General features: G+C 38.7%; 2 protein-coding genes across 2 annotated transcripts in view; one reads left to right on the top strand and one right to left on the bottom strand.

Annotated features, from left to right (window-relative positions):
- Positions 1 to 2,799, bottom strand: part of Hsc70-5 (Heat shock protein 70 cognate 5) — a 42,442-nt gene extending 39,643 nt beyond the window's left edge. Inside the window, exons 1-2 of the mRNA XM_089644076.1 lie at positions 2,602 to 2,799; positions 1,857 to 1,903 (exon numbers count right to left, since the gene is read on the bottom strand). Coding sequence (XP_089500202.1) covers positions 1,857 to 1,903; positions 2,602 to 2,703 — 149 coding nt within the window. The 5' untranslated portion in view covers positions 2,704 to 2,799. The remainder of the gene's footprint in view (positions 1 to 1,856; positions 1,904 to 2,601) is intronic.
- Positions 2,800 to 5,118: 2,319 nt separating this feature from the next.
- Positions 5,119 to 13,757, top strand: part of Socs36E (Suppressor of cytokine signaling at 36E) — a 34,233-nt gene continuing 25,594 nt past the window's right edge. Inside the window, exons 1-4 of the mRNA XM_089644086.1 lie at positions 5,119 to 5,236; positions 8,853 to 10,436; positions 11,427 to 11,529; positions 13,174 to 13,269. Coding sequence (XP_089500212.1) covers positions 8,920 to 10,436; positions 11,427 to 11,529; positions 13,174 to 13,269 — 1,716 coding nt within the window. The 5' untranslated portion in view covers positions 5,119 to 5,236; positions 8,853 to 8,919. The remainder of the gene's footprint in view (positions 5,237 to 8,852; positions 10,437 to 11,426; positions 11,530 to 13,173; positions 13,270 to 13,757) is intronic.

Raw genomic sequence — 13,757 nt, forward strand, 5'->3', positions numbered from 1 at the left:
AATTATTCCTCGGGTTCTTCTATCATTTAAACCTCTCTGTAAACACTCCTGGCATTAATAAGAACAAACCTTGAAATTTTCCGCGATATTCATTGACTACTTTTCGAGTTTTCCGAACGCAAACATATGCATGGTGAAATTTTATATTTTATAAAGATATCAGTCATATAAAAATGTAATTTATTATTTCAGGGTATTTGTGTACTAGCCTCTTTCTTTCTTTAATATCTTGCACATGTGGCGTTGAGAGAATAATCCAGATTGTCTCACTAATAGTAAACAACACGACCTACCTATGTACCTGCGAGTTACTACCGAGAACTAATCGTAAACAACGCGACCTACCTACGACAATACGTTGCGAGTTGGTCTGGCACATTACGCCAACTCGCTAAAGGTTCTAGCCTATCGCCTATGCGTAATAGCAGCGCCACCGAAAGTTCCAGTAGGACCCAGTCTGAGCGAGTGTCTCCGTTTTACTTGCGATCCCGCCTACCTACTGTTGCCATTGGCTGGGCTGTATAAATAAGCCCGACGCAGCGAGCAGTTAGTATTCAGTATTCAGTCTTCAGCCAACTACCGCGCTAGAAACTTTGACCTAGATATCGCCCGCATTTTATAGTATTATTTCACATAGTAACGCGTTGTTATTGAGATTTGTGAAACGATTTTTAGTTCAATAATAAACGCTGTATCTGAGTTAAACGAGACTTTTATTTTGTACACTAAGATAGCCACACACAGATAAGTTGATGTGCCGCACACACAATGAAAGAAATTAGAGATTAACATTAAAAAAAAAGTTTATTTTACTATGATACATCTATTTTACAAACTGGGGATTGAACCATCCTACCCAGGAACTGAAGTCGACAACTCTACAAAGCGAGTTAAAACGCCGATTGGGTAGCACTGACATTTATTTGTATATTAACTGCTGTAATCTGTAATGTCATCAGATTTCAAAGAAATGCGTATATGTCAACGTGTGTCACAAATAGAATGGATTGTCATCGACAACGAGTCTTATCTGCCGAGTTTCAGCTCAATCGGATTTCGGCAAGTGGGTTAATTTCCGCTTCCAAGATTCGTATTCATTCATCACCAAAAACAGAAGTGTAATTATGTATTTACATTGATGGTAAACTTGTCGAATTCCGCTGCATGCAAAAATTCTTTAAAAAAAACTACACAGATGTGTTATTTTGGGTAATTTTAATGATTTATGCGTATTTCCTAACCTTAACTTAACTTTGATTGAGAAAAATGGAACTTTAACGCATTTTTCATGATCTCCCACCATATAAATAGTTATTTCTTGTAGTAATTAAGTAAACCAAGTGCTATTTATATAGTTTTTGCTTATTTAGGACGGGTTGTTTCGGAGAATTTGAACAATTCATCAAATTTCAACGTTAATTTGCGAGTTCTGTGAAAGTCCTATTAAAGTTCTGATATTATATCATTATAGGCTATTTGCTTGACAAAACTGAAATAATAACAGAACTAGAAAATATCTTTCACAGAACTCGCAAATTAACGTTGAAATTTGATGAATTGTTCAGATTCTCCGAAACAACCCGTCCTAAGTTGCGGAATTTGACAAGTTTATCAAATTGACAATAAAGTTCATCATCGAAATACTGTGAATTTTTAAATGAAGACATTCCTAGACAAATTCGGGTTTATATAATCGAATGTTCTTCAAATAGAAGACATTTTGCATTTCACAACCAGTAGTTGTATTGCTGCATGCAAAAGTGAGGTTAATTTTCGCGAGGTCAAAGTTTCAAAGGTTCCTGCTACACGCTAACAACAACATTACATAATATCTAATGATTTATTTAAATACTCACTTGTGTCTGATGTGTTGGTCATATTTCAAAGTGGTGGTAAAGGCGGACTGAAATAGAAAAAAATCAAAATCAAAATGTTGTGTAGGTTATGGCGACGTATCTTTGAAGTCATTAAAGTGCAATTATACACAATAAAAATCAAGTTAAATAAAGTTTTGGGTCCAACAATATCGATTTCTTACTCAAATCATCATATTTCAGTGAGATATAATACATTTTTAAGAAAATAACAGGAAAAATTTGGCCGGTTCCAAAAAAGTTTTAAAAAAAAAAAGTTTTTGAACCATTTCTGTAATTTTGAATGATTTTTAGATGTACCCATTCAAATTGAAAACTGTGCCTGGCACGATCAAGTAAACCGAATGCACTTGATTACTAGACGATAACAGAAGGCAAGAGGTTTAAGGTTTTCGGATTCGGGTTTTCGAGACTGCAGTAGAAAAATAATCAAAGATGTGTATTTTATGCGAAATAAGACGTAGATTATTTTCGAAAAGAAGTTCTTTCCAGGAAATAGAGTCGCATGAGGAGCTGTACCAGCTCATCTGCATGCCCTGGCACGATCAAGTTAACCAAAGGATTGACAGTGTCTATAGATACGAGACTTTACGTACGAAAGAGCATGCAAAACGTATGAAAAATTAGATCATGTCATGGAAGAGTTTTGTGGAGTTATTTCAACATCACACGCAAATCCTTGAAGAGAACGGCGTGATAGTCAGTAGTCAGGTTGGTCGGCACTCACATTTCTGAGGAGGTTGGAGAACTGTCTGCGGGAGGCCACCTCGCCCACGAGCCTGGAGCTCTCGACGGCCTGACGACTGATAATCCTGGCTGCACTCAACATTTTGTATAATTTTGTGTATTTACTGCACAAACTGAAAAATGAATGGATTTTAGCCGATTTCACGTGCGGATGACGCAACTCGCGTTAGAACTGTTAAGAAATTGCCAGAAAGAATTTTTATATTTAATGTTTCTTTGCCAGCATTGAAAATTATATCTCCCCATATAAAATATTAAAAGTAGGTACCAATATTTATAATTTTCCGAAATCAAAGCTAAATACATTTGAATATTGTCTTGATGATTTCTATGGTACCACGCCGTGCTGCGCTTTCTTCTTGTTAAGATAAAATTTTATACAGCCCTCCATTGTCCATAATCATTGCAGATGCCACATGCCACCTAACAAGCAGCAGGCGCATGGCATTTGGTCTTGGTAATTAACATTAAAAATCTGTCTTTTTATATGACACAACCATTTATGGACACAACTCAAGAATTTAAAAATCTTGATCATACCATGTCTTTTTCAGGCATTCCCGACTTCTTCTCCTTATACTATTTTATTCGTATATCCTCTTTATATGTCCATACCACCACAAAAGCGTCCCTTTCTGTTATTCGCGTTGCTGACATCGTTTTGTAGCTTGTAGTATTGAAACTTTGGTGGAACCTTGGTCTCAGGGGCTTTATGGATCTCATTACTTCAGCATTCAGTCTACTTTCATCCGTCCTCTGCCAGTTCCATGTCTTATTGACACACCTGTTTAAGATAAAAACATACTGGATCAACGCATGCATTACGATATCTAGAGTGTTTAAAATCCATACATTTTCTACGGAAATAGATGCTTTATAAACACACTTGTCACACGCAACGCAAACTCACGCTTCCATCGCTGCGTCGATCTGAGCCATAAATAAACCACTCTCTCACTCACTCACTGAGTTGTCCAGATCGGCGTCGGACGTGTAAGATGGAGGAATGGCGGTCACGCCTCCAACGAGTAGATTTCACATTATTGTGAGTGGTTATCTACGCATTATCCACGCATGCAGGGTTATGTTTTTTTGACGTATTGATTTGACAGTTGTTTATAAATCAGACACGAATACAAATGAATTTGAATTCAGCCGTAGAGCCAGTGTGCACTTGAACTGGGAACGTAGTAATGCGTGTATCGCGTACGTCATCCAAGTGTGTTTTTACCTTTAGTATCAGAACATTATTGTGGGCGTATTTAAATACCCAAAGTAATTAGGTTTTTTCTGTTTTCTTGATATTTCAGATTTTTTTAACTTTGGTAGTTTATGCCCCTGTGCATGGACCGGTATCATAATTTTTTAGTAATGATTTCAGCAGATGTATCTTATCAGTTGCTCTTAAAGCCAAAAGCCTTTTCCGCAAATAATTTGGGCGTGGCATATCCGTATTATATGTTCGGGTGACACACTACGCTATAATCTTATTCAGGAGAGGGGGTCAGATCAATTGGGGAACTGCCGCCGAATATCATTTCTTTGTATGAGATTTGTCACTTTGACAAATGACAGCAGCCTATTTACCGCGCTCCGTATTTTTTAAAGAGGGGGTCATAAAAGGGAGGGAGTTAAAAACATATCTCACTCATTTCCATAGCTGACAATTTTTTCTAGAAATATATGCTATCATGTTTTATTACCAATTACGTTATTTTAGATATGTTTTTACAATTGACATTTCCCAAACATGTAATAACTTTTATTTATTTATCACTGCAATGTACTTACTGCAGCACATAATACATGTACCCATTATATTATCAATTACTTATAAATAACTAAAATAATGTACTGTGCACTCCTCTTACAAACACAAGCTAATGATTTCACGGAAGAGTAGTATATAAACTAACTAACTAACTAACCATCACGCCGTTTCCCCGCAGGGGTAGGCAGAGAGGACGGACCGCCAAACAACTCGGTCTTGGCACACACTCCTTGCCTCATTCACATTCATACATCGTCTCATACATACTCTTCTATTGTTCTGACTCTTGACATGGCCCGACTCAAGTATCTGAGTAGTATATAAATCTCTTAAAATGTAGAAAGCCAATGTAAATACAATTTTATGTGTTATAAATTACCTTATTTCTTTAATAATAACAAAATATGCATATTTACCTTCATCAAGTTACTCTATTCTAGGAACTCTGTCAAGACAAGACCATCGTCCCACGGATCGTTAAGCAACCGACCCTGCGCAGAAAATAAAGTTCGCTATTCAGCGCAGTTCAGTGTGGAACTTGTTTGCGCAAGGTCTTGCAGTTTTCAGTAAAAGTCGATTGGTTACCGAGGGGCTTACCCATGGGACGAGGGGCTTAGCCGTCTGACACTCTTACTATAAATACAGAAATAATCTGATTAGTACCTAACTATTAAACCAGGATTTTTTAACAGAAAAGATATTTATTTTAATGGCAGCACCTTTCAACCAAAACAAGATGGAGATAGGGCAGAGAACTAGTCGACAAAGTTTTTGATTGTTTAAAACCTCTAATTATTTAATTTGCTCTACTGTAGTTCTACGCTGAATTTTAATTTGCCTCCAGGTTGGTTTCCCTTTTAATGTTAACTGGCAAATAATGTACAATGTCCGCGTCAGTGCGTGTACGTGCAACGTTTCTGCACTACGAGTGAACTTTTCGAAAAAAAAATGTTTAGGACAACATTGTGGATTTCAGTCAAGCAAACGCTGAAATCAGTCCAATTAATAATGGGATTATTTGAATAAGTTGTTTCCAAGTTCTTCGTTAATGGTTTCTTTTGATTTTTAGTGTTTTAAATTATTGTGCTATTCGCGTTTTCCACTTGTGTGAAACCAAAATGGCTGTGGCCTGTCATCAAAGTGAGAATCATTCCTCTAAAAGTGTAGCATGTAAAAAAACAGCGATCCTAGCGGCGCGATTGAAAACTACAACAAAATTCTAAGCACGTTTCATATTCCATTAAAAAATTGTATTGATAATTTAGTATGTTGTAGTTTTGTCCGGTAGGTGACAGCGCTAAAGCGCTAGACTATGCCTATGAATGAACATCGTAGAGTTTCTCGTTGTCTGTCGTCAAGAAACCGTTTCCCTAAAAGTGTCGCTCATGGAAATCGGCGATCCTAGCGGCGCGATTGAGAACTGCAATAAAATCATATACAATTTGTATAATAACTAAAATGTTTCGCTGAAAATTCGACATGCTTGTAGTTTCTTTCGCTAGGAACAGCGCTACATTACCAGCGTTGAGAATGAATGGGAATTGAAGAGAGTTTCTCGTTTTGTCATCGTCCAGTAAGTAGTATTATTTACTGTCACTCCGGACCGTATTTATTTAATTTATAAAAGTTAACTGTTACCAATAAATACGATCGATCCATTTTTAATTTTAAACCATCTTTGTTTTGTCTGTTGTTGACATTAGTTGGAAAAAATAATATTGTAAAATTTAATTTCATGTCCAAACTTGTTTAGGAAATCATACAAATGAGCATGTACTGAAAACAAGAAAGTGTTCAGTTACCTAAGGAAGGTAGATCTTATTTATTTTCTGAAGATTGGCATGTTTGAATTTTGGTTCGCGCAGAAATTACGATTTGATGTAAAAATAATCTAATATAATGTATTGTAATGGAACTTACAATACATCTAGACCTGTGAGTGTCTCACAAAATGTGACAAGTAAAGCTGGTAAAAGATGGTTCACTTTTTTTATTAATTTCTGTCTTTCACTCGAAGTGAAACGTCTGAACTCAAAATTAAACAAAATAATGAATTCATTAGTGAATCCGTCCATGGTGGATTTCGGCATCCGGCATCTTCTCGGAATGAAAGAAAAATTAAACATCTGAACGCGGAATGAACGCTCGTTCATTTCTCTCAATACAACTTATTTTATTTGTGCAGGCATACTCTCTCTCATCAATGTATCTTCGATAAACTTGTCGAATTCCGCTTCATGTTTATTATGCAAAAAAATTATACATTGCATTGTCGGGGGAGATCGTAAAAGATGCATTAAAGTTTCATTTTTTCTGAAGCAATGTTAAGTTTAGGAAATTATTGAAATAACCCAAACTAACAACCTAAAAACCTATTTTGTACATGTTTACTTAAACCCCAGATTTAAATACTTCTCTTCGTTTGATATTAAAGTTGATATCAAGTGTTGTTTTTTTTTTGAAGATCGTTTTCATCAAATGGAATTCGAAAACTTTACCTTATCTCCTTTCTTTATTGACTTATGTTGCCTGTTGTATGCTGATGATGCGCTGCTGATTGCCAACAGTATGGAAGATCTACAGTCTATCGTGTCTAGGATGAACGAAGTATGCGTGAAGAATGAGTTAATGATGAAGGTAAGTAAGTCTAAAGTCATGGTGTTTGAAAGAGAGAGTACGAAAACAGTGTGCAATATAGTTGTTGCTGAGGAATACTTGGAGCAGGTGGATGAGTTTGTGTATTTAGGAAGTATGTCCTAGAGAGATGGGAAGGCTGACAGAGATATCGAACGAAGGACTGAACGCAGTTGGCGCTAACAAAAAATTGTCCTAAGAAGCAAAGTTAGCAGTCCACAATGGAGTTCTGGTACCTTCCCTGATGTATGGAAGTGAGGCATGGAACTGGCAGAGAAAGGATGAAAGTAGATCGAATGCTGTTGAAATGAGATCCCTGAGGCGTATGTGTGGTAAAACCATGTACAATCGTGTGAGATATGTGGAGATCTGCAAAGAGTGCAAGGCTGATGTAAGCGTAATGAGTAAGATTAAGAAAGAGACTCTTAGATGGTTTGGGCATGTAGAGCGAATGAGCGAAGAAATGGGTGTAAGGAGGATTTATGATGCAAATGGTAGCAGAAGTCGGGGACGCCCGAGGAAGACATGGCACGATCAAGTGAATCAGATACGATCAAGTGAGTCAGAATAAAAGAAGATTATGTATGAGACGATGTATGAATGTGAATGAGGCAAGGAGTTTGTGGTGTGACCGAGTTGTTTGGCGGTCCGTCCTCTCTGCCCACTGAAACGGCCTGATGGTTAGTTAGTTAGTGAGTGATTATTTTGTAACAATCTATGATTCAGCCCACTATTTCTCTCATTAATGTATTTGCAGATCCTAACACAGTCCTCCATTAAATCCATGGTTATTCCCATCACTGTAGACGTTTTCTTTGCTTCTTTTTGTTCAAATTCTTTGATTAAATGGTCATAAATCAAACGCATTCCAATACAAGGTGCACAACTTTGTTCAACGACATAATATTTATGATATTTAAATATTGAAGACAATATTAGTGATTTTTAAACGCAAATCTGAAACAGAAAAATCAGAAAAGGAAACGGTCACATCTGGGACACGAACCCAGGACCCTTGTCTTTCCGGGACAATGCTCTACCAACTGCGCTAATGGGACTCTATCCTCATCGGTCACTTTTAACTGTATCATACTTCGAATAAGAACTACCAACGTTGTCTTCATTTTTTCACCGCACATTTTTATTGGCAACTATCTTTATGTATGATCGCAAGATTCAACCCGAACTAAATGCAATCCTAGACAGCGTCTTATAGATAAACCTATCTTATTGTTTTTATTTTTAATGTGCGACATCTATTGACTTTTTCTGCAAGTCTAGAAATGAATTATTATTTTTCGGAATAACTTATTGAGTAAAACCTCAAATTATAATATTTAAATATTGAAGACAATATTAGTGATTTTTAAACGCAAATCTGAAACAGAAAAATCAGAAAAGGAAACGGTCACATCTGGGACCAGGTTTTACTCAATAAGTTATTCCGAAAAATAATAATATTTATGAAATATATAGTTTTAAAATGTATTTTCATATTTTAAAATGGATCGATAGAGTGAAAATATGTACAAAAAACTGCGTGATATAAATGTTGAATAGGGAGACGATCGGTGCAGTTTATTTTTGCAAGTTTTGTATGATGTAAATTCGGGATTGGAAGAAATAAAAGATAAATGCTGGAAAACGATCATTCGAGGATCGATCGACATTTCACTGTTCATTATTATCTTTAATTCATTTTTAATGTTTCATTATTAGTGTTATCTTCTTCCGAAATGATTAAATTGTATTACATTGGTGTGTTTTCACCTCAACCTTCAGTAGTTATTCCAATAAAATGAAATATCAATCTGTTTATTTTTCAGGTACATTCAAAATGGTGTCCGAAACATCCACCGGCCCGGCGACATCCAGACGTAAAAACTAGATAGAATGGGTCAGCAAATATCCTCGGTGCGGCTCTCCTCGCTCTTCTCCTGGCCCGGGCCCGAGACCGACCCCCCCGGGGAGCCCTTCCTGCCCTGCCAGTGCCCCAATCGACCCCCTGCCGAACAAAGGTCCGAACACCGGCCCGCCGCTGCCCAGCTCTGGCCCGCACCACGCCGCCGCCCCGTCCGCCGTCGCCTCAGCCTATCCAGCGCCGACGACAACCCGAAAAAATCCCGCCGAAACTTCGATCTTAGCTGCTTCAAATCCGATCGAAAATCTAATCAATCCGTAGACAAGTTGGAGTGCTGCTCCAATCACTCGGGAAGTTTCACCAGCCTCAGAACGAGAAGTAAACGGAAATTGGTCAACCGCTGCTCGAAAAGCCAGGAGCGCGAAACCACCTTCACAATGTCCGTTCACAATCAGTTCGACGATAAACTCGACGCGGACTGTGTCAGTCTTGGATGCGTGCGAAATGAGAGCGATTCCGGCCTGTCTAACGCTTGCGCTTCTACTTCTTCTTCCAATCGCGTTGAAGATGACATCCAGAATGGAAATGATATAGAAGTCGACGATCAATTTGACGTCGCTCGTGGCTGCACAAAATCTTCGAGCATCGATCGCTACATGAGCGCTATCACAGATCGTGTGGATCGGACGCATCTCAACGAATGCGGCTGCGATTGTAACGAGATTTCAAAGTCAAATTCACTCAAATCGCGGAAGAATCGCGCAAAGATGACCAATTCAAAAAGCTGCGCGAAACAACTGGATTCATCTTCAACAGCAGTGCAGGAGTGTTTCGGTTGTGGAAGTAAAGACCACAAAGAAAACAAAACGGAAAAATCGTCGAAAACCAAACGATGGGTCTCAAAGTTCTACGGTTCGAAAATAAGCAAGAATGCCAAGTTGTCCGGTAGTGGGACGAATAACAGGTCCACAGATTCTGGTTTAGATATCGCGGGATCTTCGAATGATCCCAGCTGCGTCTGCACGCTTTATCGAAAAGTAGACGAGCCGTGTCGATTCTCTCAAAGTTCCGACACAAATCATTTAACGCTGGGTTTTGCACGGGACCGAGCCAACTGGCAGCGTGCCCCCGCCGCCACGAGTTCGGTAAACGCCGCATTCCACCGACATGGGGAATTGTCGTGCGAGGGTTCTCACTGCCACGAGAGCATCACGAACCAGCAGCCACCGAGCCAGCAGTCATCGTTCAACATTGCCAACTTGCCGTCGTTCAACATCACGGTAACGACGCGTGTGGCGTTGGCACGCACTGATAATGTGTACGGGGAAGTTCAGGGCCAGCCCAACAGAGTGTACCACACTATCAGGGGTAACGGAGTGTACAGCGATCTGAACGGGGTGTACGGGACGTTCCAGAACGCCAATGGGAGCCAGTCTATCCAGCTGGTAACGGAGGATGGAGAGACTAACGCCAGACAGAACGGAGGTGGGGAGGGTAATGTGATACTCCTGTCTGTGGGACCTCAAAATACGCCAGTGATTGATATCAGGTATGTTAACTATTTCATTTGCACTCTTTTAAATGTGACATATTGTATGTAATATAATTTGTGCGCAACCAGTGGCCTGACAAATTCATCAAGAGTGAAAGAAAGAAACAAGTGGAGAGGTATGAAACGTCATTCAATAATCTCTTGAACGCTGGTCTTGAATGTAGCTCACCGCAAATGTCTCGATTTTATCGTACTTTTGATTCTAACAAAATACTCCAAGCATAATAAAATATATTTAATTTTCCCGGCTGGGAAAATGTATCTTAATATTATTCTAGTTTGTTGTTTTGTCACTTGCAAACATATTTATTTTATCTGTGAAAAAGCGAGTTGCAAATTTCCGTGTTAAATTTACTGTATTTATTTACAGAAGAGATTCATACAAATTATTTTTATTGCGAAGAACACTTGTTTAGCTGCAAAATAAAATAAAACTCGAGAATGTGAAGAACAGTTGTTTAGCTGGAAAATAAACTAAAACTCAATAATGTTTTCGTTTTTATTATTTCGTCACCTAACTTCTAACGGTTTCAACTGACATTTTTTTAAAAAATGACCATTGAATGTCATCCAAAACTATATCGTTTGCTAATTTCTATAACCAAAATAATTTTCAAAGCCATACCTGTCTTGTATTTCCGTAGATATTTGTATGATGAAGTTCTACATCAAGCTTTCATTAATTTTACAAGGTTGTAACGTCGATTTGAACCTTTTGCAGCCGCCGTTTTGTTTGTTCGTTGTGCTGACGTGTCAAACTTTGTAAAGGCGAATTCTCGTAATCTATTTTAACAATTTCTGATTTTGAGGTTTTTAGGAAAAATATCTATTCAAATTTCTTTTCAAATCAAATTTCTTTTCAAATGACCATTGGCAAGTTGGTCCAGCAGGCCGAGAGATAAAACAGTCAGCTGTGGGTGACGGAGACAAACTTGTTACGGGATGTGGCTAGCGGAGGATTGTACCCGAGACGGTGTCTGATTTCAGGTGGACGGCAGAACAGGATTGCGAGGAGCGAGCCAGGATTCGCCGGGCCTGGGAGATATTTGAAGGAGTGGAGCCACCGCCTGGTTACCGTCCGCACATACAGGTTATTATTATTTCTGTATTGTATATAGTATTTTCATTGTTTTTTTTTATTGCCAAAAAAAATTATGATTAGTAACGTAATTATAATAAATTTTCTAAAATAATTTATAATGTGCCGTTTTAGATTTGCTGGCAAAACAGCATGTTCGTTTTTATTTGTAAATTCGGCGGCGTTGCCATCATACCGGGCAACATTGGTGACAGCCATTTTACCAGACAAGGCGTTTTCTACGTCATAACGAATGTGCGGTTTTCGACGAATGCAGAGATAATGCATTAAGTCTTCCTCGGGGTGTCTCCGACTTCTTCTTCCATTCAAATCACTCGATATGGACAGAAACTACTCGATATGGACAGAAACTACTCGATATGGACAGAAACTACTCGATATGGACAGAAACTACTCGATATGGACAGAAACTTGCTGAGGGAACTGGTAGGACTACTAACGGGACACTGCCATCTCAGGAGACACATGCAGATATTGGGAGTGGAAAACACCAATAGATGCAGGAAATGTGAAGAGGATGAAGAGACTCCAATTCACCGATGGTGCCAATGTCCTGACCTGGTGGGAACTAGGCGCAGATACCTGGGGAGACATACAGTAGAACCAGAAGACATAGCCACATACCCAATGACAACCCTGGGGAACTTTATTAAAGGGACTGGGTTGTTGTTAAAGGAATGAGGTAAAATGGGAGATACCACAATGGGCCTATGGCCTAAGTGCTCACGGGAACTATGTGTAAACCGTCTCCGCCCTTAAAATAAAAAAAAAATAAAAAAACACTCTTTTATAAAGTGGTTTGAGTCTGTAAGGGACAAACAAACAAACATTCATTTTAATATATATAGAAAATTACAGAATTTTGTGTCAAACACGTCATGCGAATGCATGTATTACTGTAATGCTGGCTCCAGGCGATTGGGAGCAGTTAGGACTCGACATATAGACAATATTCACATTATAAAAAGTAAAAACCCTGACCAATTTTGTCGTACTAGGTGAACTGTCAAGGTCGTTGCAGAGCAAACAATATTTTCAGCTAACATATTATCTGGTATCGCGAATCTGCGACTCCACTATATTTTTAAAGGTGGTGCAGAGCAAAGCCCTATGCCACACGCTCAAAGGACCAGTCCAAACTACACCGAATGCTAGGTTATGGGACGATTTATGCATCCGACAAACCCGATGGACAGTGCAATAGTCAAAAAGGTATAAATCTGGGCTTCTGGAGCACAAGATAAGCCCAGATTGGAATGCAGGTAAGATGGACTCACCTGTTGAAGATTACCACACGTCTCCAGGAGTTTTGGATGATTTCACTTCACAAATATATAATCGCCCTGTCTGATATTAGCTATCACTACGAACTCTGATGAGCAACTGACGCCACTCGTCCGATTTTACGTGTGTCGCAACTATCATTATATTATGGTGACATTTTGGGATGGGTAAAAGGGACATTTGCAGGATTTTGTATTGACATTACACTTGTCCATTAAGTCTGTGGATGCATACCTAACAATCCCCTATGTATTGCGCAAACAATATCAAACTTCACCGGGAACCAATGGCGTAGGTGATCACAAAGCAAACGTTTTTATAAAGTTTTTGATTATGGTGCGGTATTTTCAGGTGATCCAGAGCCCGGGGGACTTGCGCACCCTGCTCTTCCAACAACAGAAGTTGGCGGTTCAGCAGACTCGACTCCCGCCCAGAATTCACACTCAGGTAAAACGGGTTTACCTTTTCATCTTTATTTTATCCAACATTACCAAAATACCGGCAGTATGCTGATAGACTGGAGGAACTAAGGTTACCAACGTTAAAGGGGTGACTTGCTTGAGATTTAATCTGGACATTATGGTTGCTCTGGCATACAATGCATCTTCACCACCAACAGAAATATAAATCTCCGTGGACACCTTTTGGATCCAATCCTAGGAAACACTTTCTTGCAAATAGAGTAGTGGAAGCATGGAACTAACTTTCACAACATTTCATCCATTCTGCTAATATAGAGTAGTGGAAGCATGGAACTAACTTTCACAACATTTCATCCATTCACACAAACAGACAGATTTGGATAGGGACTTTATTTCATACTATTTAGAGATTTAAGGACGGGTTGTTGAACAATTCATCAAATTTCAAAGTTGATTTTCAACTTCTGGGAAGGTTCATTTATTAGTATATCACAATTGGCCAGTTGCTTTAGA

This window comes from Hesperophylax consimilis, chromosome 20, assembly GCF_061612785.1.
Source record: "Hesperophylax consimilis isolate HC1 chromosome 20, BYU_Hcon_1.0, whole genome shotgun sequence".
Classification (NCBI taxonomy): domain Eukaryota; kingdom Metazoa; phylum Arthropoda; class Insecta; order Trichoptera; family Limnephilidae; genus Hesperophylax; species Hesperophylax consimilis.